Raw genomic sequence first — 22,059 nt, 5'->3', positions numbered from 1 at the left:
GATCGTTGTCGCGCGAAAGGAATTAGATGTTGCTGAACGGCTACGGAGGTCATTGATGATGAGATGCTATAACTGGAAAGTGTAAAAACAATCACATCGTTACGGATATTGCGGGAACGGATATCGATCAAGGATTACAAATTCGCCCGACGATGAACCATACGGAGCATAAGTAAATAAAGAAAAGATTTGCCTAAATTAGCATCCTTCCTTAAATACCAATGAGTCGCTGCAGCTTAGGCGAGTTTTCCCCCTTGAAGTCCGCCAGGGCACGGGTGTCAGGATCGAGGCGCTGAGTCGACCCCGGGGCCCTAGGAGCTTTCGAAAGCGAGAGCGCGGAGCATGGCTCATTTCGTCCCGAAAAAGATTTCGGCGGCTCTCTCAGTATCTCTGTAAGGTGCAACATCGGGGATCGCGGCTCATGTCCTCCCTGACTCCTCGCATCTCCCGCTCGCGGCAGCATATCAACTAGTTAATACGAAGGAAAACTTGACAACAGCCCGCGAGCTCTGCCGCCGCCTAAATGTGGCCCGTCAAATCTCCAAGTTCGGAGAACCTGCTCCAGGAATCTCGAGAACGGAGACGTTTACGACATACGTCGCGTACGCGGCTTGGTTCCCACCTCGACGAGCCTCCGGATTATATTCTACGAGCGCAATGAACTCCCTTCGGCTCCGTTCCAATCTGGAGGAAAATACACATCCATCGGCCCCTGACCCGGACTCCTCCAACAGGTAGAGGCATGATCTTCCTTAGAGAATTCCTCATTCCCCGCACGGTCTACTAATTCATGGGGAGGGAGAGGACCCCCAAAGTTTTTCCGAACCTTCACCCCAAGATCTCGACTGGGAGCGCATTCTTGATTCAGCAGGACTCAAGTCTCCTCGGAGGATTTTTGGAAACCGTGACCAATAATTGACGACACAAGACAGGCTGGTTTTCGAGTCTCGGCTCGGATTGCAAATCGTTTATGGGAGCGCTGGAAGGGTCGAACGCGAGAAAATAATTTGGTGTCGGGTTCCCCTAGGCTTCTCGAGAGCGCTCCATCCACAGAGACGTAGACGCTCCCGACCAGCGCTGTCGACTCTCTGTTATAGTTAGGGGAGATTCCGAAAGATTCTGATGGAGAATCCGATCGAACTTCTCGGAGCCGAGCAGACTTGCTATCGAAATCCCCGGCTGTTCTGTGGCTGTGAAGCACGTGTACGTCGAGCATGACTTAGGCACATGTTCTAGCTGCGGCGGAGACGTTCGTTCAGAGCACATGTCGCTTGTACGTCTTCTTGACCTTTCGTATGCCCTGAAGCATTTGCTCGAGGCGCCGCGCTTGAAATATTTGTGCCCGAAATTTGTGGCCTTTCGTTACTAGCATCTAGTGAGTTTGTGTGCAAGCAAGCGAACGAACGAGCAAGCGTCGGAAAGCATGACTTGTCGACAAGGCGATTCCGGTTTGGACGCAGCGAAGATCCGCTCGATCTGGGAAGACGGCTATTCACCATCGAAGAGCTACAGCTCGTTGTCGACCAGCAGGATCAGTTTCGCTAATTCGAACCAGTCGCAGAGGACTCACTCGAGCATACCGATACCGGCTGCCGGGAATGACCGTCGCAGTCTGAGTACCTTTGGACCAGTGGGATCCCCGATGAGAAAGAAATCGTTGGGGGCGTATGATTGTTCCAGCGGATCTTTTTTGTCGAATCTGAGCTCTCTCGGCTGCGGCATGGAATCAGGATTCTCCCCGAAGCGCTCGCCGTCATTGTGGGACTACTCATCAGGTCAGTCTATAGAAATACTCAGATTCGGAATCGATTGCTCTCTGACTCTCCGCGAGAATTCACGTGATCCGTTGGAACGAAGAGCTCGGCCAAGAATATCTTTCGTCCGCAGGTTATTCATCCGGTCAAGCCAGTTCGCTGTTCTCGACCGGTAGCTGCTCCGATAACTCCCTCGATCTGTCTCCCCCGACGAGGAGTGACTCTATGAGCCTATACGACTCGTTTGACCATCTTCACAATTCGGAGATGGTCAATGAAAAAGAGCAGCTCAACTTGATCGCAAAAGCGATAAGTTCCTTGCTCATGACACGCGGCAATAGCGTCCACGATCGAGTCGATACGATCAAAGAGCTCTTCAGCCTCACCAGCGATGGCTGTAGACGAGCCTCAGTAGCGTGCAGCGGGGGTCACTTCTTGGAGCGCGAAAGACACGTGAACGCAATGGCTAACCAGAGGAGCCATTTCCGGAACGAATTCAACAGCTCTACCCAGTCGTCGTCGTTCTCCCCTGCTCTCGCTGCCGTGAATGGGACTTACAATAATTATTCGAACAGCCAACCGACAGGGAACGATCTCGTTCTGGAACGCATCGAACGCGAGGCGAAGCTGAGACGAACCTCTGCTTGCCAGTCGGAAACCACCTTCTCTTGGAAAGGTACACTGACCACTCGCTTCCACCCGTCACCGACTTTCGCACCCAAAGTTTTTGTCGGTGGACTGCCCTACGACGTGACCCCTGACGCTCTAACTGAGATTTTTGGGAAATTCGGACTCGTCACGGTGCAGTTTCCCCCTCGGGGAAGGGGACACGCTTACCTTGTGTTCGACAGTGAACAGCAAGTGCAGGCACTCCTGAACGCGTGCGAAAACAAGGGTCCTGGACAATATTTCTACTGGGTGAGATAATTCTTCCGGATCGGTCATGAGATCATTTTGTACAGCAGAGATATCCGAGTCCAGGAAGCTGAGACTCTCCACTGAGAATACCGATCGTTATCGCAGGTTTCGTCCCGTCGAGGGAAGGACCGTCATGCCCAGGTTATTCCGTGGGCGATTGAGGACAGTGATTGGATCATGTCGACCGAATCAAGTTGTGATTCGTCGCTGTCGACCGGATCCAATACCGAGTCCACGGATTCCCTGTCGGACACAGATTCTGGAAAATTCGAAAATGCCACGAAAAACTCTGCACCGAAGAAGACTCAGCCGCAGAGTAACGCCTACAAGAAGAACACGGTTTTCGTGGGAGCCCTCCATGGTGAAATCACAGCTGAAGGACTCCAACAGATCTTGTCCGATCTCTTCGGACCAGTTGCTCACGTAGCTATTGACTGCGATAAGCAAAGGTGAGGAAAGTTTAGCGATCAATCCCTCATTATTTGGACTTATCGACAGCTCGACTGGATCGAGTCAATTTGGATTTCTGTTCACTATATACATGTATATGTAAAAGGTATATGATCACAATTGTCGAGGCATTCGATTGACCAACACGCGGACTAATGCCTCGAACAGGTACCCCAACGGCTCAGGACGAGCGACCTTTGTGTCGCGAGACTCCTTCCGTCAAGCTGTGCTGGCCGAATTCGTCCAGGTTATGACGCCGAGGTTCTCGAAGATCATTCAGTTGGATGCTTACATCGAAGACGGTATCTGTACCGAATGCAAGACCGCGACACCGATCTTCTGTCGCCACCCGTCATGCTTCTGCTACTATTGTCCAATGTGTTTCGAGAAACACCGTCGTGAAATGCCAGAGTATCATCCACCTGTAATGAGGAATCGCAATAACGGCTTCACGGGCATGCATTCGACCTCGAATCATAACGTCAATCGTCCTAATCGAGCGAAGACCCTCTAAACGGGAGGGTTTTCGCTTCGCGGATCTCAGCAATCCATGTCTAGATGTAATTTAAGCCCCCCAAGTTGCCATCATAACAGATACTATTGCTGGTTCGGTCCGTTCACCTACCGCAGCCGGTTCGTGTTTCATGCGCCGAGGGATCCGTGGTACGCGACGTATCTCTTAGCATCGGAAACCGCTGATTCCCGCCAGCTATTGAAACTATGGCGTGGATGGAAATCAGCTCCATTTGTCTACTATATCTTATACTTTCTTGAAAATACTTTTAGGGGAGTCGGTCTCTGAATTATATCCGGCAGACCGGACTCGAGTCACCATAACTTAGTCACTAGCCACAACATTGATATTGATCCGCTAATTGCTTTTCGTGCCGATGATGAAAAAAATCAAGGAACAGACACGAACGCACGGAGGACGTGCACGCTGGGACGTTCTGTTCCGGAAGCACTCGCCTGTCTCGTTCGAGACCTGAAGATCATCAGACCGGGCAAAGGCTTAACGACGAAGTTTCGACGATTGGCGATGAGGGAAAGTCGACTCGCAACAAATCGGTGACATAGTGAATTTATCCATTATTAGCTCCAAATATGTAGATGATGATCATCGGACGTCTGTTTTAGACTTCGAGTCTTCGAGAATTTTAAGGAATTCCTCGCCTAAACTTTGTCGATGAGAGCCTATTTTAAGCAATTGCAGAGCCGCGGGCGTCTTACCGATAGATTGTCGACTATAGTTGTCATATCTGTCTTATTCCCTCATCCTCCTAGCCAGACAGCTATTCGTGGATTCATTCGTTCATTCATTCATACGTAGATTATTCTTTTCAATGTTCATCAAGTCGTGGGTGACGTCAAAGCCGCCGATCACGTCGGGGACCTTCAGTTTCCGATCCGTCCCGGAGAGATCGAGCTTTGCCAAGGACGGATGACATGTGGAGAAATATCCTTTTCTCTGTCACCTAGTCCTACTCGAAATCGAAGGCACGCTCGAAGCGTTCGGAAGGTGAACCACACACCGGTCCCCACTTGAATCTCTTACGAATTAGGAAAACACAATGAGTTAATGACGAGAAGTCATTACGTTATAACTGATCCGTTATTCACTAATAAATGTTTTTCATAAACTCCTCAAACGACAGATGTTCCTCCTTTACGATCGATTTCTTCCAGACCGAGATTTATTGCCAGGCTGAGGTGTGACACGATAATCGCGATTTAGCTTTCACCAGTACACCTCCCGCAGTGCTTAGAGTCTTCGGAACATTCTATTCGCGGCTCGAGAATAAAAGCGTCAACATCGGGTACCTCGTCACAGCTTAAACTATTATGTACATGAGGAAAAGGTCACTTCTACAAATGCTATACAATCACTGACCGCTGAAATTCCGCACGCACGGTGGTCCGAGCAGAAAGTCATGCTGCAGCAGGTCCTCGGCGGAGGCGCGCTGGCGTGGGAATCTTATTAAACATTTTCTAAGAACATCTATCAAGTCCGGGTCGGCGTCCGGAGGATAGAAGATCTCATGTTTGGGATCCACGATCGCCAGTGCTTTGCTCGCGGGATGTTTTATATGAGCGAACGGTGGACGCCCGAAGGCCATCGAATATAGGATGCAGCCGAGGCTCCATATGTCGGACGCTCTACTCGTCTTGATCGACGTCTCTCTCGATTGCTGGATAATCTCCGGGGACATGTAGTTCATCGTTCCGATCGCAGATTCGCGGAAAACCGATGTTGCGTCACCGATATCGTCCGAAATTCCGAAGTCGATGAGCTTCAGACGGCCACGGACCACAATAAAGTTGGAGGGCTTAAGATCTTGGTGGATGATCCCTAGCCTGTGGATGCGAGCGACCGCAATCAGCATGTCTCGGAAGAAGAAGCGAACCGTAATCCAATCCTTCACAGCCTGCTGCAGAACAGTCTCGAGATCTGAGTCGCCTTTCTCCATCACCATGTAGAGCTTATTCTCGGCGTCGCGCACTTCAAAGTCCATCAGATGAACAACTTGACTGCAGTCCTCTAATTTTTTCAAGACTTGTATCTCGCGAAGATAGTTCTCTTTCACGACGGCCTCTTCAGGGAGGGTGACGTCTTTGATGGCTACTATTTGACCATCGAATAGAGCCGAAAATACCTGCAGACAATTCGAGTATTATTGAACTTCTTCGCGTGTCACGAGAAATCGGTCTCGTTTGACGAGACTATCATGAGTCATGGGCATTTGAGAGCGGTACATCGGTCTCTCGCTCCGGCACGAACCTTGCACGAGCCGCCTGTCCCCAGATCTCCGATTATCATGTAATCCTTCCCGTTTACTTGCATGACCTTTGACATAGGGAGGAACAATTTGAGGGGTTTGGTGACCTCGACTTGGGGGACTCGAGTCGCTTTCGTTGAGACCGAGGTGAGGAGTGGCGGGGGCATCTGTTTGCGAGAAATGGCTTCGACCGATTCGGGTTCATTTTCTTTTTGAGCTGAAATCGCAATTGGATACGAATTGAACACAGCTCGCCGGAATATTACTATGGTAACTCTCTTGATGTCTATATTCCTGACTCGATATCTTCGAACGTGGGATAAGGGAGCTCGGAACTTACTTTCGTCCAACTCGATCGTTTTAAGAAGCTCTCCGATTTCCGAGAGCTGTTCTGGAGGAAGTCTCTTTCTGAAGCGGTGTGGCTGTAGGGGTTTCGAATGACCACTCTGGATTGTCGCGGATCCCGGAGTGGCATTCTCTGTCGAGTCGGTGGGTCGGACCGCGGGGAAGAGAGCTGGTCGCTTTCGATCCCATGAGAGAGATGCTGTCGTCCGACGAGCCTTCGGAAGTTCCGGAGTACGATCCATGCAAGACATACTGCATGGAGAAGAAACATAGATGCGCTCATTAGAGAAATGAGGTTCCGTTAGAATCAACCACTGAGACCCACTCGGGGAGCCTCCGGCATAATTCTCGAAGACAAGATCGACTATTCAACCCTTATAAGAAAACTCGGACGGAGAGCGAACGGCTGCTGGAGAGAAGTGTCTTCCAGAACGGATTGGACGCTCAACTTGCACCACAAACACTCAACAGGTCAGACGGACGCACTGGAGAACGATGATTACGCATAGTGCCGTTTACAAACCTCCGTTTTCTAGATTTTAGTGAGACTATTCCCCGGCCGTCCTGATTGGTCATATGCGTATTATAGCAATCGAATAGCACTTTGACTCGGCTTCAGAACTTCCAGGTAACTACATCGTCGGTGCGCTTCATAAGCCGCCGACTCTTCCCAATGAGTCTTACTCCTGGGTAGGTCGTCAGCACCTTCACTCACGTATTTCAGACGCGGCTCACTCCCCCAAGACGGGGACTTATCGATCACCTGAAAACTTACTGACTGTACTTTCAAACCGCACAAAAGCCAAACAGAATACAGAGCTCGATCGTAGCAGACGACTTTCCCGCCCGTTGCGAAGAAGGCGGGGCCTGTTTGCGTTCACGGGTTGCCGCGCGGGGGAGCTTCCATCATTGGTCAGGAAAAAATATTAAAGGTGGAACAAAATATCAAAGAAGGATAAAAAATCCATCAAAAGTATCATAAGTCGAGTCCTTTGAAATGATCGGATCAAGGTTGATCTCTATCTTATTTCTGATACAGCTGGAACTATTGCGATACTTGAATTGTTCTGAACCCTCTCCGCCTGAATTCGGCTTCAGCTGACCTAGAACGTTGCTCTCACGCCTGTCGATGATTCAGCGAGTGCTCCATTAGCATTGCCCAATGGGCACTCATGATTTCTCATTCCCATGGAGGACTCGCGGTAGAACGGGAGCGTGCGCGCTGGCGCCAGTTATTGCTCCCATGGCCGCAAAAGTTTAGATAGGACGCAGACGATAATTGCAGAGAGAGAATCTGTTGTTGACAATTTGAGAAAGTAAACAAAGTCACCGGTGGTGTGTTTTTTCTCTTGTTGCGGATTCCACGAGAAGAATCAGAGCCGCCAACAAGACAGAACTATTGTCAAGAATGGCGGAGGAGCAACTCGATCTCCTCGGTCTCCCGAAACCGAAGTCGAAGAAAGTTCGCGAGAAGCGTGAAGTGGTGGTCATCAAATCAGCGGTGGATGCCCAGAAATTCCATCTGGAAAAACTCATGAGGAATCCTGATAAAGAAGTCTTCATACCAGAGCGCAAAGTCGAGACTAAGCAGTATAGGACGCCTGACTTCGTGCGGAACGTGATGGGCTCGTCCGCCGGCGCGGGAAGCGGGGAGTTTCACGTGTACAGGCAATTGCGAAAGAAAGAGAATGTCAGGTGAGCTTGGGGAAGCAACCCGTCTGGAGCAGGAGAAGATTCAGCTCTTTCGAGAAGAATGGGTTCTGCAAGCGGAACAAAATGATGAAGTTCTCTCTTGCAGAATGAAAATGATGGAGGAAGAGGCTGAAAAAGAGCGTCTCGATCGAGAATTCCGGGAGAGAGTTGAAGCGACGAAGAAAGCTGCCGAAGAGCGCACAGCTAAGAAACGCGAGAAGCGGAAGAAAAAGAAGCAAAACATGAAGCAGAAACTGAAGAAGAACAAACTTTCGGCACCTGAAACCGAGCGTGAGTCTCCTCTCAATCTAGTATTCATTATCCAACCTCATTTTCTGCAGTGAAATTGACACTCCCATTTTCCGGGATCGTTTACTCATGACCGGAACCAGCGAGGAGGCTCTTACGTCAATTTTTGGAGATGTCCTCCTATCTCCCATCAGGGGAAAGCTAGTCAGAGCGAGCAGCTGATACCTTGAGAATGTTTGTTTGTTTCTTTCAGGAGCGTCGTCGTCAGAGAGTGATTCGGAGGAGGGTGCAGACGCAACTGGCGGAGAGGAAGAAGGGAGATCAAAGGAGGATTCAGCCCCTGGAGTAAATGCGGAGCCTGACGTCGAATCTAGTTGATTTGCGAAATGGAGGAAATATATATTTGTAAACTTGTAGATAAGAACTCGACATGCTCAAGACAGTAAGGCACTACAGACTATTTCGCGTACTACCCGGCGGAGGCTCTTTTCCGCGAATGAGAGGGACCTAGGAGCTGTGTGTGGTCGTCGAGTTCTGCGGGCCGCGTGTATATTCGTGATCGGAGACTCTCCGAAACTCAGGTCGGGGGTTAGAATACCAGAACATCTAGGAAATAATTTATTCCGCTCTGGGTGTACCTAAGACTGAGAAATAAATAATGATGGCGTATTCCGACCTGTACATATTACTTTTTCTCGACCGTCATCGGATCTTGCGGTATAAAGTTCAAATAGTACGAATTGGTGTAGTCTGCCATTATGTCTTGGCATGGCCCTGGTAGTTCTCCCGCATATCTTGCTGGGACACCCGCGTAGATCGCATATGAAGGTACCGTGGTTTCTGGACTTACAACGCTGTTGTCAGCGATCATGCAACAATCTCGCAGAACCGCTTTCCGACCTGTTTCAGGGGGAAGCTCAATTAGTGAGAGAGCTCAGGGAATGCGACTCTGCTCCATCGAGTCTCTGCGCCTATGTTGCCACCTAGGGTCAATATTCCGGGTTCTCACCGATCACGCAGTTCTTGCCGATATGCACGTAGCTGCCGATGGACTGGGCGCTGATAACGCTGCCCTCGCCAATGAACACATGATCTCCGATTTGTTGGGGGAAGAAAGTCAAACCCTTGGATATCTTTTTGTATGGTGGCCTGATGACCACATGCTTCGAGATGACGCAGCGGCGACCGACTCTGACATTCGCAAGATCACCGCGAACGATTGCACCTAGGGAATGACACATGAGTGAGACTGAACATTCCACGTCAATGAACGGAGCCAGAGCCCCGAGGAAGGGTCTCAGTACTCACCTGCTTGAATTATGGTCTTGCCACTGAGAATGATGTTGTGCGCACCACAGAGAACAGATTTCCGGCTGACTTTGTTTCCAGAAGCGGTCTCTATGTATTCTTGCTTGTCATACGTCACCACCGGGAGCTCACTCATCTTGCGTGTGCGAATGGAAAGATTTGAAAATCCTCTGAAAGAAGCATTCGAAGGTTCGTGAGGGGGGAAAAACACCCGTCGAAAGGAAGAAACGCCGATCCTAGCTCGACAGCTCCATGGATTGAGTCAGACTCCGTGGCCACGGGTGGTACCGGTGAGAGACCCGAGGAATCCGCTAGCTCCCATGCAACTCACATCTGATTGATCGGCGCGAACAACTGATCAACACTCGAATTTCTCGACCAAGGGAGAGGTAGAACTCAGGAGCCGTGTTCGATACTTCATACCGAAATCCGCCTATATGAGCTGTATCCAACAATGCTCGGAACAGACAACAGTTCCCCTTTGTTGATGTTGTTCTGCTGCTTGAAGACCCGCAGCTCGCAGCAGCTCTCAGCGCAACCACGGGAGAGCGAGCTCTATAACATTTGCCACTCCTCACCGCGGGAAAGCTCTCAGTCGGCGGACCGAATATCTCATTCCGTGAGGATTCTACAGTGCGTTCCGACAGTGCGATGCCCCAGACGTTGTGAGACCATGTGAGGCCGTGCTCGCGTAGCGCCGCTCTGACCGAGAAAATGGAAAGATCGGATGATGCTCCTGTGCGAGAGCGACATTCGATGTCGAGGGAGACCTCTCCCGATGACAGAAGACAACTCTCATCGAGCTCAGCATCGAATAGTGCTCGCTCCACACCGGTGAAGAAATTCCGCCGAAAACCCGGCCTCAATCGGTGGCACTACATCGGAGTCGCTGTCGCATGCTGTCTCGTTTATTCGAACGCCGTGGGATGTGGTTTCGTCTTCGACGACGTCTCCGCAATCCGCGATAACAAGGATCTCCGGCCCGAGACCCCGATCTACCGGTTGTTTTTGAACGATTTTTGGGGGACACCCATGAACAAAGAGCACAGCCATAAATCATATCGTCCCCTAACAGTTCTCAGTTTCCGTCTCACGTACTTTCTCCATGGACTGGAGCCGTTCGGCTACCACTTAGCGAACGTGCTGTTGCACACGACAGTATCATGTTTTCTTATGTCTGTCGTCAGCGAACTCGTTTCTCCCTGGACGGCATTCGTCTGCGGTATATTGTTCGCCGTACATCCGATTCACACGGAAGCGGTCACAGGAGTTGTCGGAAGAGCCGAATCGCTGAGCGCGATTTTCTTCCTGGCGGCTTTTCAAACGTACAGGACCTCTCTGAAGACACCGCTCAAGTTTCTATTATGTGTGTTGTTTACTTATACGGCGACTCTGTGCAAAGAGCAGGGAATCACCGTCGTCGGACTCTGTATGGCGTATGAGCTGTTAGTGATTCGTTGTGTTCGCCCTCAAGAATTGATCTCATACTTTTACTCGGCACCGAAAGCAGGCCTCCCGTCATGGTTGAGAGCTTCCCTGTTCAGATGCCTGTATCTGATGGCGGCGGCAGCTTTCTTCATGTACGCTCGAATCAAGGTGATGGGTTCGCAATTGCCGATATTTACCAAGTTCGATAATCCAGCAGCTATGGCCGAGTTCCCGGTCCGCCAATTGACGTTCAATTACCTTCTCCCGGTGAACTTCTGGCTACTTCTGAACCCCTTCCACCTGTGCTGCGATTGGACTATGGGAACGATACCTCTGGTCGAAAGTTTGACCGATCCGAGAATCTCAAGCATTATTGTGTTTTACATGGTATTTATCTCGATAGCCTCCAGCTGTTGTTTTTCTCTGAGCTCGGAACAGTACAGAGTAGTCGTATTCGCTCTGAGTTTGTTAGTTTTCACTTTCTTGCCGGCCTCGAATTTCCTCTTCCCGGTCGGGTTCGTTGTGGCGGAGCGAGTACTGTACCTTCCGAGCATGGGTTTCTGTTTATTGGTCGCGTTCGGTTGTGAGAGACTTCGTTGCCGATGGGGGAAACTCATCGACTTTCTCGTCGTCGTTCTTGTGTTGTGTCACGCCGGGAAAACGTTCCAGCGGAACTTCGACTGGACCTCGGAGATTCACATTTTCAAGAGTGGTCTCCGGGTGAACACTCAAAACGCTAAGCTTTACAACAATATCGGTCACGCGCTGGAACAGAACCACCTTTACGGCGAGGCGCTTAGATATTTTCGGAGAGCCGTTGAGGTTCAACCAGACGATGTAGGAGCACACATAAACGTGGGTCGCACGTTGAATAATTTGAAGTTGTACGACGAAGCGGAGAAAGCGTTCTTGGCAGCTAAATTTTTATTGCCTCGACCCAGGAAGGGGAAGAAATATCAGACGCGAATAGCCCCCAACTACTTGAATGTTTTTCTCAACTTGGCCAATTTGTACGCACGGAACTCGTCGAGGCTCGAGGAAGCCGATGCCCTCTATCGTCAGGCGATCTCCATGAGAGCAGACTACATTCAGGCATACATAAATCGAGGCGATGTCCTCATCAAACTCAATAGAACTCAAGAAGCTTGGCATGTTTACGAAAGGGCTCTCGAGCTTGACAAGAGCAATCCCGACATTTATTATAACATGGGTGTTGTTCTCATCGAATTGGGGAAACCCACTCAAGCTTTGCAGTATTTTGAGGAGGCGCTGCGAGTGAGTCCCGATCACGAGCAAGCTCTCATGAACTCGGCGATCCTCATCCAGGAGTCTGGGAACGCTAAACTCCGCGACCTAGCGGTTCAACGCCTCAACCAACTCCTCCAGAAAGGCCAAGAGAACGAAAGGATCTGGTTCAACTTGGCGATGCTTGCCACGGATAACAAACAGTTCACTGACGCTGAACGATACTTCAAACTCGCTCTGAAACACAAACCCAACTTCCGGAGCGCACTCTTCAACCTGGCTCTGCTCCTTTCGGACACCGGTAGACCTCTCGATGCAAAACCTCATCTCGAGGCTCTCCTGGAGCGATATCCCGATCACACCAAAGCTCTGATCTTGTTAGGAGATATTTACATAAATCAGCTGAAGGACACGGAGCGAGCCAGGGAGTGTTACGAGAAAATTCTGCAGAGCGACCCGAACAACATACAAGCCATGCACAATCTTTGTGTTGTGCATGTGAACGCCGGGAGACTAGACTTAGCGGAGAAATGTCTGCTTTCAGTTCAACGCAGAGCTCCGAAAGAAGTTTACATCAAGAAGCATCTGGAGATCGTACGAAAACGGATCGAGGCACTCCGCAATGAGGCCAAGCGCCCGTAGACTCGCGAAAATCCTCGCGAGAACCGCGGGATTCCCGATACAAGGTGCATTCGAAGAGGGGGGGGGGGTGAAGCAATATTTTCCTGGTGATGGTTGTGAGATATTATATTTTTCTATACTGTGCCGAGCTCTCCGACTCGTTTTCGGGAGAGAACTCCAGCATCACGATTTTTCCCTGACGCATGTACATACGAAACGTAATCCTGAATCGAGTTGTGTTAATGAACGACTGCGCCATGGTGTCGTAGGATTTTTACAAACATCTGAAGCTTCTGTGTTTTATTCTTTATCAACAACATATGCGAGACTAGGCCATATCGCCGCTAATTGAAGACTTTCTATTTCTTGCCGGGTATCCAGGGTTGAATTTTCGGCGGCACGGTATCGTACGGAACGTACTGCCGGGAAGTTCCTGTCATGTTTTCGGTATGTTGTGCAAGCCATTTGTATTTCGGAGGGGGTCTCAGAGTGGGGGGTATATCGGTTTTATGGTGCATCCATCCGTACCACTCGGCAGGGATCTGGGATCCATCGTAATCTAAGCGGACCTAGGAGCAGATGAGACTTGATTCGACGCACCATGAAGTCAAGAGGTAGGGTTTCGACGAACTGGCGTTAGAGATATCCGAACCTGACAGAAATACCCTCGATACATTTGGATAGGCATCACCCAGCTGGAGCCGTATCTCACTCACCTTATCAGCGTATTCGACCCAACGATCTCTTCCCATGAAGTACTCCTTATTCTCGTAGTAGCGGTTCCCTGGAGCGCGGACGGAAAGGGTTCGACTCAGATTTACGTAGCAGGACTCAGGACTGCATGAAAGGGGATATTATCTCCGACGCTGTGCCGGGGCTCCAGGCTAAATTTCGCTTGGGATCAATGCATCCTTCCATACTCGGCGATCGCCTCAAATTCGAGTATGGCTTTCGGTCACAAGAAGTGGAAATATACAATAGCTGCTTCAGGGTGATCAGCTGTATCGGTAGTTTCTCTCACCGTAATCGTCTGTCCCGACCAATCTTCCTGACTTGAGGGTATCGTATCGATACAGCTTCAGGAGCGAGTTCAGCCAACCTCCATTCTCCTGTATGACACGGAGAGTCTTATGGACTTTGTCGATAATCATCTTTCAATGATCGTCGATCGTCAACCGCCGACAGCCTATTGACCTCTCCGATGCACTGGGAGAAGACGTGTGTGGATACAGGAGCAGTATTTACAAACATTCGCGTGCCCCGTGTGTGTGTTTCCCCGTCGCCGCGCCACTTATCCGCGAGACCGCAACGCGCGAACGTTTGAAAACCATCAAAACAAAATCTCCGGGTAGTTGCAAAGATCCGATTCTGAACTCCGATTCTGGAGGGACTCGACTGCTCCCAAGTCATGAGCGGGGAGGAGGTCCTTTTCTAACAAAGGAAATCGAAATTACGCAATCTTGTTTGAACAGGGAGTTCCCTGGTACCAATCCTCTCGGTCTTGACAACTATACCATGGAAGATCCGGAAGTATGAGGAAGCAGATCGGGGAGGCGGATGAGCCTTCACTTGCCGGAATATATCCCGATTGCTGTCGCTGACTCGAGGTCCGCGGAACTACAACTGTACGGCTCTCCCTTCGGTCCGGAGGGTCTCCTCGAGCTTGCGACGTTTCTCAACGCAATGAAACCGTCAGTTGGACTCATCAAATTGGGAGAGTAAGTCTAGCACCACATGGACTGAGGAGTCCGCCAACTTTTCGGAATTCCAGGAGAACTCTCCGATTACCTAATAATCCGTAATTCCATTGACCTAACGAGTAATCCCTACGATCGATCGCGGTAGACCCTACGAAAACGCCGTCACATGCTTTTCCTGCCAGCCACGTGATTTCAATAAAATGAAGAGACTGCTTTCGGTGATATAATCGACGTCCAAGGACCTTTATCAATCCATCGATAAACCAGACACGTATTCGAATATCGATAGACCATACATGCGGATCGGACGGTACCGAGCCGGTTCGACACTCAGGAATCGAAGTGTCCGCCTTCTTCAGCAGCCCCGACCGATTCGCGCTAATTGTGTATCTAGCTACCACCATGAGGAATCTGACATCATATTTGAAAATTCATCGATATTGTTCAACAGAAAAAATAATAATCAACTCCGTCACGTTCACTTCTCTCGCTCACATTTCCCGTTCAATTGCTCTTACGCTCTGGACCGGAACCTTGAGGCTCCGAAGAGGCGTTTCTCCGGAGCCTCCTCCGAAAAGCATCAGTCACCCTGGAGCGAGTTTTCAGCAGGGCCGTCTGAGCGTCGCGAAACTCTCCTGTCGACCATCTGATATGCAACCTAGTCTCCTCTGACTCTGAATGAGTTCTACGGGTGATTTCAGTCGAAAACAAAGGAATTTCGTCCGGAGGATGCCGGCGGTCTCCCGGGTGTTAAACAGTTACTTCGGAAATCAGATTCAAGATCGGATTTGACCACACATAACCTCGATCATGGGTGGAGGGGGAGAAGATGGAATCGGCCGTTTTTTTGGGACGACCATATCACAAACGTTTTCAGCCTACGGAATCAAATAACAATGCGTTCATGCGTTCCTCCTCAAGCTTGCATTCCTGCGCAATGAATGTTGCTCAGTTTCCCTCGTCGAGAAGTAAAGATGAGTTTCGCTACGCGCTCTAGTGTTTCTCGTCGGGAGCGCTGGAGGCGGCGGTCTTGCTCTCGCCTCGGGGATAGTACTCCGCGAGGATTTTATGCTGAATTCTCTTGAGCATCTCCTTGGGGAAGATGCGGAGCAAATTCCATCCGATATCGAGCGACTCGAAGATGGTTCGGTTTTCGTAGCGGCCTTGCGAGATGAAGTTCTTTTCGAATTTGGCGAGGAACTCGAGGTAGAGCATATCTTCGGCGTTGAGTGCCTCTTCTCCGACGACGGCCTTCATGGCCTGAACGTCCTTGCCGATAGCGTAGCAAGCGTACAGCTGGTTTGAAACATCGGCGTGGTCCTTTCGGGTGAAACCTTCACCGATAGCAGACTTCATCAAACGAGAGAGTGATGGGAGCACGTTGATGGGCGGATAGACGAGACGGTTGTTGAGTTGACGGTCGACGCAGATCTGTCCCTCCGTGATGTATCCCGTCAGATCGGGAATCGGGTGGGTGATGTCGTCGTTGGGCATGGTCAGGATAGGGATCTGGGTGATAGATCCATTCCTGCCTTCGACACGTCCGGCTCTCTCGTAGATGGTGGCCAAATCGGTGTACATGTAGCCGGGGAAACCACGACGTCCAGGCACTTCTTCTCGGGCGGCCGAGACCTCACGAAGAGCTTCAGCGTACGAGGACATGTCCGTCAGGATGACCAGCACGTGCTTTTCGCACTGGTACGCCAAGAACTCGGCGGTCGTCAGAGCGAGACGAGGAGTGATGATCCTTTCGATGGTCGGATCGTTGGCCAAGTTCAAGAAGAGACACACGTTGTCCATGGAGCCGTTCTCTTCGAAGTCCTGCTTAAAGAATCGAGCAGTCTCCATGTTGACACCCATCGCGGCGAAAACGATGGCGAAGTTGTCTTCTGTCGAGTTGTCCATGACCGACTTGGCGGCTCCAGGTCGCTTTACGAGACCGCCCTGTCGACAGATCTGGGCAGCGATGTCGTTGTGCGGCAGACCGGACGCCGAGAAGATCGGGATCTTCTGGCCTCGAGCGATCGAGTTCATGACGTCGATAGCGGATATACCGGTCTGAATCATCTCCTCGGGATAGATACGGGACCACGGGTTGATGGGCTGACCCTGTATATCCAGGAAATCCTCGGCGAGTACGGCGGGGCCCTTGTCGATGGGCTTCCCGGATCCATTGAAAACTCGACCCAACATGTCTTCGGACACAGGAATACGCAGGATATCTCCGGTGAATTCGCACACGGTATGTTTGGCATCGATTCCTGACGTTCCTTCGAACACCTGGACAACAGCTCGGTCTCCCGAAACCTCGAGAACTTGACCCGTGCGTGGAGTTCCATCGGCTAGAACCAGTTGGACGATTTCGGCGTACTTGGGGAACTTGACTTGATCGAGGATGACCAGGGGTCCGTTGACTCCACAAACGGTTTTGTAGATCATACGGGGCTGTGATATGTAGTCTCGAGTTACAGCCATTCCATGTTCGCGGAAAGCCTCGACTCGGTTGAGGGTCGTTGGAGCAGCCATCACGACTGGGAACGATGGAGTAGGACTAGAACTTCGCTCGAAAATCTTCGCACTTGGAGTAGCTTAGCAGCTCGTTGCTGAGAGCTCCGACGGTGTGAACGATTCACTGCAGCACGGGATCTGCGCTCAGTCTTGTGACTTTTGATCACCTGACAGCACCCGCAAGATGGCGAGCGCCAGGGGGCGCAACAGTCGATTCGCACGTGACTCGGTACTGCTCTCGAGAGGGTACGTCCGACGGGAATACCAAGAAATCGGATCCGATACCCTTGTAAACTTGCCTGTGCATAGCGAACCTTCGTCCGGAGGGAGTTATCTGACAGCCTTTCCTTGAAACAAGATCTGAACTCTCTCGAAATGGACTTTGACGACTGACAGAGGGGACAATGATCATCATGATCTCTCATGAGCGGGACATTCAAATGCTGCAATGCAGATATTGAACTCATTGTTTCCGATAAATTCCGGCTCATCATTCTCTCGTATCGCTATGTAATTAACCCCGAACATCCTGAGTCCGACGACCGAAATCCCTATCAGGATCTATCGTCCGTCGATGATTGCTTTCCGGGGGCGAACCAGGAAGGCGCTCGCTGATAACACTTCGGACTCCGAATGAATCATCGACAGCTTCTCAGAATGAAGCAATGCCTCGTTCGCGAAGGCATTCTCGGATCTAACATTGATACTACCTCGTCGTAAGATTCCGATACTGCGAAATTCAACGTCGATCGGAGAGTCCTAGCTCGATGGTCCTTCTTCGGATCGTTGAAGCTGCCCTCTGTCGGGAGCCTCGACTTGCCTACCAATCTTCAGGAGTCGGTGAGGAGCATCCGTCATTAATCATAATTCTTCGCGCGATCTGCCGAGTACAGGAGATGGGCAACAGAATGAGCCTTGGAATGGAGAGTTCAGGAGGATTACAGGTGGTCCCCGAGGTCGCCCTCAGAGTCGATGATGCGAGACTCCTCCAAGGCTAGCTCCGATCTTCCCGGAGGCAGGGGATATCTTGATCTCGGCGGAAGGAATCGGAAGCCCAAAAAATCACTATATATCGAGAACTCCCACGAATGACATCGAAATCCGGCGATTAGCGTCTTCGAAATGGCACTCTTCGGTTGAGACATTCGACGCATGCTTTGAACAAGGGAATAGCGACGCAGGATGTCTCGGACTGTTCGCGGGTGATATCTTTTGGGGGTACGATCCCCCACAGACGGACACCCCCTTAAGAGAGGCTCCCGATTTCGAATCACACAGCCCCTCGATCCACTCAAGAACCCGGCTCCCGATTCCTTAGCGAAGGACTAGAGTCTCTTTTCGGAGAATAGGGAAAAAGAGTGGGCGATCTCTGATGGGCGGCACGCTGCGGCGGATCATTGAGCAAGCGAGCGGGCGTGCTCGACCTCCGGATAACATGTCGAATCTGGAACTCCGGTTCTCGAAGGTTGGTCTGGCGATGAGCATCGTTTGGGAGAAGTCATTCGACGATGCGATTCAGATGGACCACCCAGCAGAGATCATCGAAATCATTGTCCCTCTCCCGTACAGCCCGTCGCCGCCGTCGTCAGATTCCATTTTTTCCATAAATCCGATTTCTGCTCCATCCGGCCGCGGTTCGCACACAGCTTCTGAACGTTAACCAAGTCGAGCCCGAGGAGAGACACTACATTCTCTAGACTTCGCTGAGATCGCCCGGCATCCTCTTCTTAAACTCGGGGTCAGAGCTAGAGAAACGGGTTGCGCTACTGTATCAGAGTCTCCGAGGGAAGTTTTTCGAGGGCTCATCGAGATCTTGGTGGTGGGAACTGACACGGCAAGGTCTAACGTGCTATACCGACAATCGACCAACGAAGGTTGCGAGTTAGCAGGCATTCCATACCGAGGGGTACGGACTGAACAATTATTCCACTCTGACACGTCGCAAGGATATTCTTCTGGAGGTCGCTGAAAGTTCCACGGGCCGCATAATTCCTCAGAAGACAGAATGAACTCTCAATCACTAGTTCGTCACGACAAAATCGTGCGGTAAGTCACTTGCCTCCGGAGTTTGGGCTCCGTACACTGGCGAAGTCCTATTAGATTCGAGAAATTTTTCCTCTGCCAGGTACAAGGCTCCAAGTCCCGATGAAATCAATGCACCGGGAGCTGTCGATCCCATCTCTGACTACATGAATGTCCTCAGCATAGCGTTCTCCATGTTCGGACTCATGATGAAAGTGAGTTTTCTGATGCTATGGGTGCAGGGCTAATCGTAAGAGATTGAGCTTACGATGAAAGCTGTCAAAGATTCACCGCGCATCGAGGTTCGCAATACGACATCATGTTGAATTCCAGATCAAATGGTGCTCATGGATGGCCATCTTTTGCTCGAGCATAACGTTCAGCAATTCCAAAAACAATGAGGACACCAGACAGATATTCAGTAGCTTCATGTGAGTTCTCTGCAATGAATCTGTCAAGCATGAAGCTCCTCAGCGGGCAGCTCTGAGTGAGGTGTCCACGCGAATCCATGCATCGGTTCATTATCGGTGCAATTTCTGTCCACAGGCTTTCCGTGTCAGCGGTGGTTATGACTTATCTTCAGAACCCTCAACCGATGACAGTGCCTTGGCTGATGACGTAGTTTCGGAAAGAGCATCCGTTTTTGGGGAAGAGCATCCGTTTTCGATGACATAATAAATGGTTTATCTCCAAACTTCTGTTTCTTCATGCGCATATGGGATCGATGCCATTCTGACTGCCGACTTATCTCAAGCTGGACATCTCATAATTTTCCGTACCGATATATGTACAAAGTTGTGGCATTACTCACAACCAACATCGAGGTTGATCCGTGAAAATGAGATGGATTTCTAAAGAGGGTTTCATTTACAATTCATTTACGATCACAGCGAAATCGGAGACTCTCGAGTTTCTTGAGAGACCGCCTTTTCCTCGAGAGCTTTCCACGCTTCAATTTCCTTCTTTCTGGCTACGAGTTCCGCTTGCGCTTCGAGAGGCAAAAGCACGCCATCATCCTCATCGAGATACCTGGATGGGATAGGACCTGATGTCAGTGATGTGAGTCTTCTCAGCTGTCAATCCTGCAGCGTTTTCCAATCGTTTCCCCGTCAGCTTACCCGTAGTAGTCCGGATCGATGTGTTTCATGAGCTCCCCCCTGGTTTTTCTAGCGCGTCGCGGGGGCTCAAGCTCGAATAATTCTCGGACCCCCGGAAGATCCTTTGCAGCTCCGAAGTACTTGTAGCTTCGGTTACCGGGAACCTCTCGACCTTCTGCATCCAACATTTTCGGACCAACCTTCGCATAGTCGGGTCCCCCGAGCTCCTTGATTCGGTCCTCCCAATGCGATTTCTCGCGGAGTAGTTTATTGATCTCATCGTTCAAGTCGCGAATTCTGTATTCGCCGAGACCTGCATTCTGAATTTGCGCCACCTTTCTGGAGATTTCGGAGATCACTTGGCGCCTCCATTTTTCAGCTTTCTTGACATCGTGACAAGACGTGGCCAAGAACGGTCGTCGCTCGTCTGTCCGCTCATCTGCTAACTGTGCGGCCCTCCACCGGGCCAAAGTGGTCATAGCCTTCTCCGCGTTTCGAGCCATTGCGACGCCGCGAGAGTGCACTATACACCGGCTCCGCCGGAAGAAGTTCTCGAATTCGTTATATCCCGGTATTTACAAACAAACCGGTCACGAATTCCAGATGGCCGTCGCCACCGGAGGAGGATGGTGAGCAGACGGCGAGGAGCAGACGGTCGGAGCAACGGCGGTGGATTCGAAATTCCGATACAGCAAGACATCAATCGTTTTCAGTGAATCGTTCGCGCAGTCGAAAACTTTCTTTCGGTGAATGTGGAGGATCCGTATCAATGGGGGACTCTTCCCTCTACCGACCAGCCCGGGGAATCAAAGGAGAGACTTCTCTCCTTCTCCGTGGATACCGCTAGATAGACGCTTTCGCGGTATGAGGCGACGTTTCCCCCCTCCCCGAGAAGAGTTCACTGCTCGCGAGGACATCGTGAAGAATAGTAGACACTTCTTTCCGAGTTTTTGACCCGCTGTACAATACTCTTCTCCTATTTTTCCAAATGAGCAACTCTCGGGTGGGCTCCTATGATATCCTCATACGATATGAGGATACGATAACTCAGGGACGAAGCGCTGGCTGAGGAGCAGATCCCTGATCCCACTCTCGGCTTATACTCTAGCCGTCGAGACCTCGCTGCCGAGACTAAACGAACAACGCGGGATTTCATTTTCCGGTCGGAATTACCTAGTGCCATTTCCTCGGAACTTAAGAGAAGCGGACATATACTCGGGAAGGTTTTTAAAGCTGCTAGATTAGTACGTGCCCTCATCGCGACCGCAATCGTGGGTCGCAATAGGGTGAGAGTTGTTTGCATGTCTTTCTCAGGCAAGTATCGCCATTGCGGCGAGATGATCCTTCATTGTAGCGACTAGCGAGAATCAGGCGGGTCGCGTGCGTTTGCGTAACAAGGAGTTGGCGTCACACGTGTCACCACTGCGGTGTCAGAATCCCGACTCATCATGCTTCTGAATCTAGTCAGAAGGATCATGGAGCTGGACGGGCGCGCGCGAGCCCGAATGAGCACCCACGATCATCACAGAATGTCTCTGGAAGTTGCTTAGTGGCTTTCGTATGATAAGCCTCACGCGCGGAGAAATCGGCGAGTCTCGCGCCGCTGACGTGTGAGCTCAGGAGAGCAGTTCTATAATTCGGGCGCCCGTGAACATCATTTCATGGATACGTGCTCGCTCCCAGATGGGGACGAATCCGAAGGACCCTCCTTCGAGCCCGTGCGGGTGAGGCGCAGCGGGCGATTTCAAAAACACTCCTCGATACCCCTTTGCTCAAGTCGGGGTACTCTCAGAAAGACAATCATCACGGAGGCCCAGACCTCCATGGGAGTCCAAGCTCAAAATCCTCGGTAGGACTGAGGGGATCTGACCGTACTCTGTCTTTTTTTTTGAACGGAGAGGGCAATGTTTATCAAACATCAAACCACGTGTTGCTCCGTGAACAA

At 50.7% G+C, this 22,059-nt stretch overlaps 9 protein-coding genes across 9 annotated transcripts; 4 read left to right on the top strand and 5 right to left on the bottom strand.

Annotated features, from left to right (window-relative positions):
* Positions 1 to 1,283: 1,283 nt before the first annotated feature.
* On the top strand, positions 1,284 to 4,774 carry LOC100905810 (uncharacterized). The gene is made up of 4 exons (XM_003739848.2): positions 1,284 to 1,775; positions 1,888 to 2,672; positions 2,778 to 3,121; positions 3,291 to 4,774. Exons 1-4 carry the CDS (start codon positions 1,424 to 1,426, stop codon positions 3,634 to 3,636), a joined length of 1,827 nt encoding a protein of 608 aa, XP_003739896.1. The 5' UTR covers positions 1,284 to 1,423; the 3' UTR covers positions 3,637 to 4,774.
* A 26-nt stretch (positions 4,775 to 4,800) lies between these two features.
* Positions 4,801 to 7,052, bottom strand: Mps1 (dual specificity protein kinase monopolar spindle 1). Its single transcript, XM_018638154.2, has 4 exons — positions 6,768 to 7,052; positions 6,240 to 6,496; positions 5,902 to 6,116; positions 4,801 to 5,776 (listed from the first exon to the last, which is right to left on the bottom strand). The coding sequence occupies exons 1-4, from the start codon at positions 6,818 to 6,820 to the stop codon at positions 5,006 to 5,008; spliced, it is 1,296 nt and encodes a 431-aa protein (XP_018493670.2). The 5' UTR covers positions 6,821 to 7,052; the 3' UTR covers positions 4,801 to 5,005.
* A 528-nt stretch (positions 7,053 to 7,580) lies between these two features.
* On the top strand, positions 7,581 to 8,778 carry LOC100905958 (PRKR-interacting protein 1 homolog). Its single transcript, XM_003739849.2, has 3 exons — positions 7,581 to 7,939; positions 8,043 to 8,227; positions 8,439 to 8,778. The coding sequence occupies exons 1-3, from the start codon at positions 7,653 to 7,655 to the stop codon at positions 8,561 to 8,563; spliced, it is 597 nt and encodes a 198-aa protein (XP_003739897.1). The 5' UTR covers positions 7,581 to 7,652; the 3' UTR covers positions 8,564 to 8,778.
* Positions 8,779 to 8,792: 14 nt separating this feature from the next.
* Positions 8,793 to 9,932, bottom strand: DCTN5-p25 (Dynactin 5, p25 subunit). The gene is made up of 4 exons (XM_003739851.2): positions 9,825 to 9,932; positions 9,494 to 9,663; positions 9,195 to 9,410; positions 8,793 to 9,085 (listed from the first exon to the last, which is right to left on the bottom strand). Exons 2-4 carry the CDS (start codon positions 9,627 to 9,629, stop codon positions 8,871 to 8,873), a joined length of 567 nt encoding a protein of 188 aa, XP_003739899.1. The 5' UTR covers positions 9,630 to 9,663; positions 9,825 to 9,932; the 3' UTR covers positions 8,793 to 8,870.
* A 317-nt stretch (positions 9,933 to 10,249) lies between these two features.
* Tmtc3 (Transmembrane O-mannosyltransferase targeting cadherins 3) lies at positions 10,250 to 12,871 on the top strand. Its single transcript, XM_003739887.2, has one exon. The coding sequence runs from the start codon at positions 10,250 to 10,252 to the stop codon at positions 12,806 to 12,808; it is 2,559 nt and encodes an 852-aa protein (XP_003739935.1). The 3' UTR covers positions 12,809 to 12,871.
* A 39-nt stretch (positions 12,872 to 12,910) lies between these two features.
* Positions 12,911 to 14,011, bottom strand: ND-B17.2 (NADH dehydrogenase (ubiquinone) B17.2 subunit). The gene is made up of 3 exons (XM_003739852.2): positions 13,809 to 14,011; positions 13,504 to 13,571; positions 12,911 to 13,356 (listed from the first exon to the last, which is right to left on the bottom strand). Exons 1-3 carry the CDS (start codon positions 13,936 to 13,938, stop codon positions 13,147 to 13,149), a joined length of 408 nt encoding a protein of 135 aa, XP_003739900.1. The 5' UTR covers positions 13,939 to 14,011; the 3' UTR covers positions 12,911 to 13,146.
* A 689-nt stretch (positions 14,012 to 14,700) lies between these two features.
* Vha55 (V-type proton ATPase subunit Vha55) lies at positions 14,701 to 17,185 on the bottom strand. The gene has a single exon (XM_003739847.2). The coding sequence runs from the start codon at positions 17,011 to 17,013 to the stop codon at positions 15,481 to 15,483; it is 1,533 nt and encodes a 510-aa protein (XP_003739895.1). The 5' UTR covers positions 17,014 to 17,185; the 3' UTR covers positions 14,701 to 15,480.
* A 1,365-nt stretch (positions 17,186 to 18,550) lies between these two features.
* Positions 18,551 to 19,649, top strand: LOC100906107 (protein Asterix). Its single transcript, XM_003739850.2, has 4 exons — positions 18,551 to 19,041; positions 19,121 to 19,232; positions 19,351 to 19,448; positions 19,564 to 19,649. Exons 1-4 carry the CDS (start codon positions 19,001 to 19,003, stop codon positions 19,637 to 19,639), a joined length of 327 nt encoding a protein of 108 aa, XP_003739898.1. The 5' UTR covers positions 18,551 to 19,000; the 3' UTR covers positions 19,640 to 19,649.
* A 37-nt stretch (positions 19,650 to 19,686) lies between these two features.
* Positions 19,687 to 20,617, bottom strand: LOC100906542 (pre-mRNA-splicing factor ISY1 homolog). The gene is made up of 2 exons (XM_003739853.2): positions 20,136 to 20,617; positions 19,687 to 20,046 (listed from the first exon to the last, which is right to left on the bottom strand). The coding sequence occupies exons 1-2, from the start codon at positions 20,615 to 20,617 to the stop codon at positions 19,902 to 19,904; spliced, it is 627 nt and encodes a 208-aa protein (XP_003739901.1). The 3' UTR covers positions 19,687 to 19,901.
* Positions 20,618 to 22,059: the final 1,442 nt, after the last annotated feature.

The sequence above is a fragment of the Galendromus occidentalis genome, unplaced genomic scaffold (genome assembly GCF_000255335.2).
Source record: "Galendromus occidentalis unplaced genomic scaffold, Mocc_1.1 scf7180000076600, whole genome shotgun sequence".
In the NCBI taxonomy this organism is placed as follows: Eukaryota; Metazoa; Arthropoda; class Arachnida; order Mesostigmata; family Phytoseiidae; genus Galendromus; species Galendromus occidentalis.
This window is presented reverse-complemented; position numbering and strand designations above follow the sequence as displayed.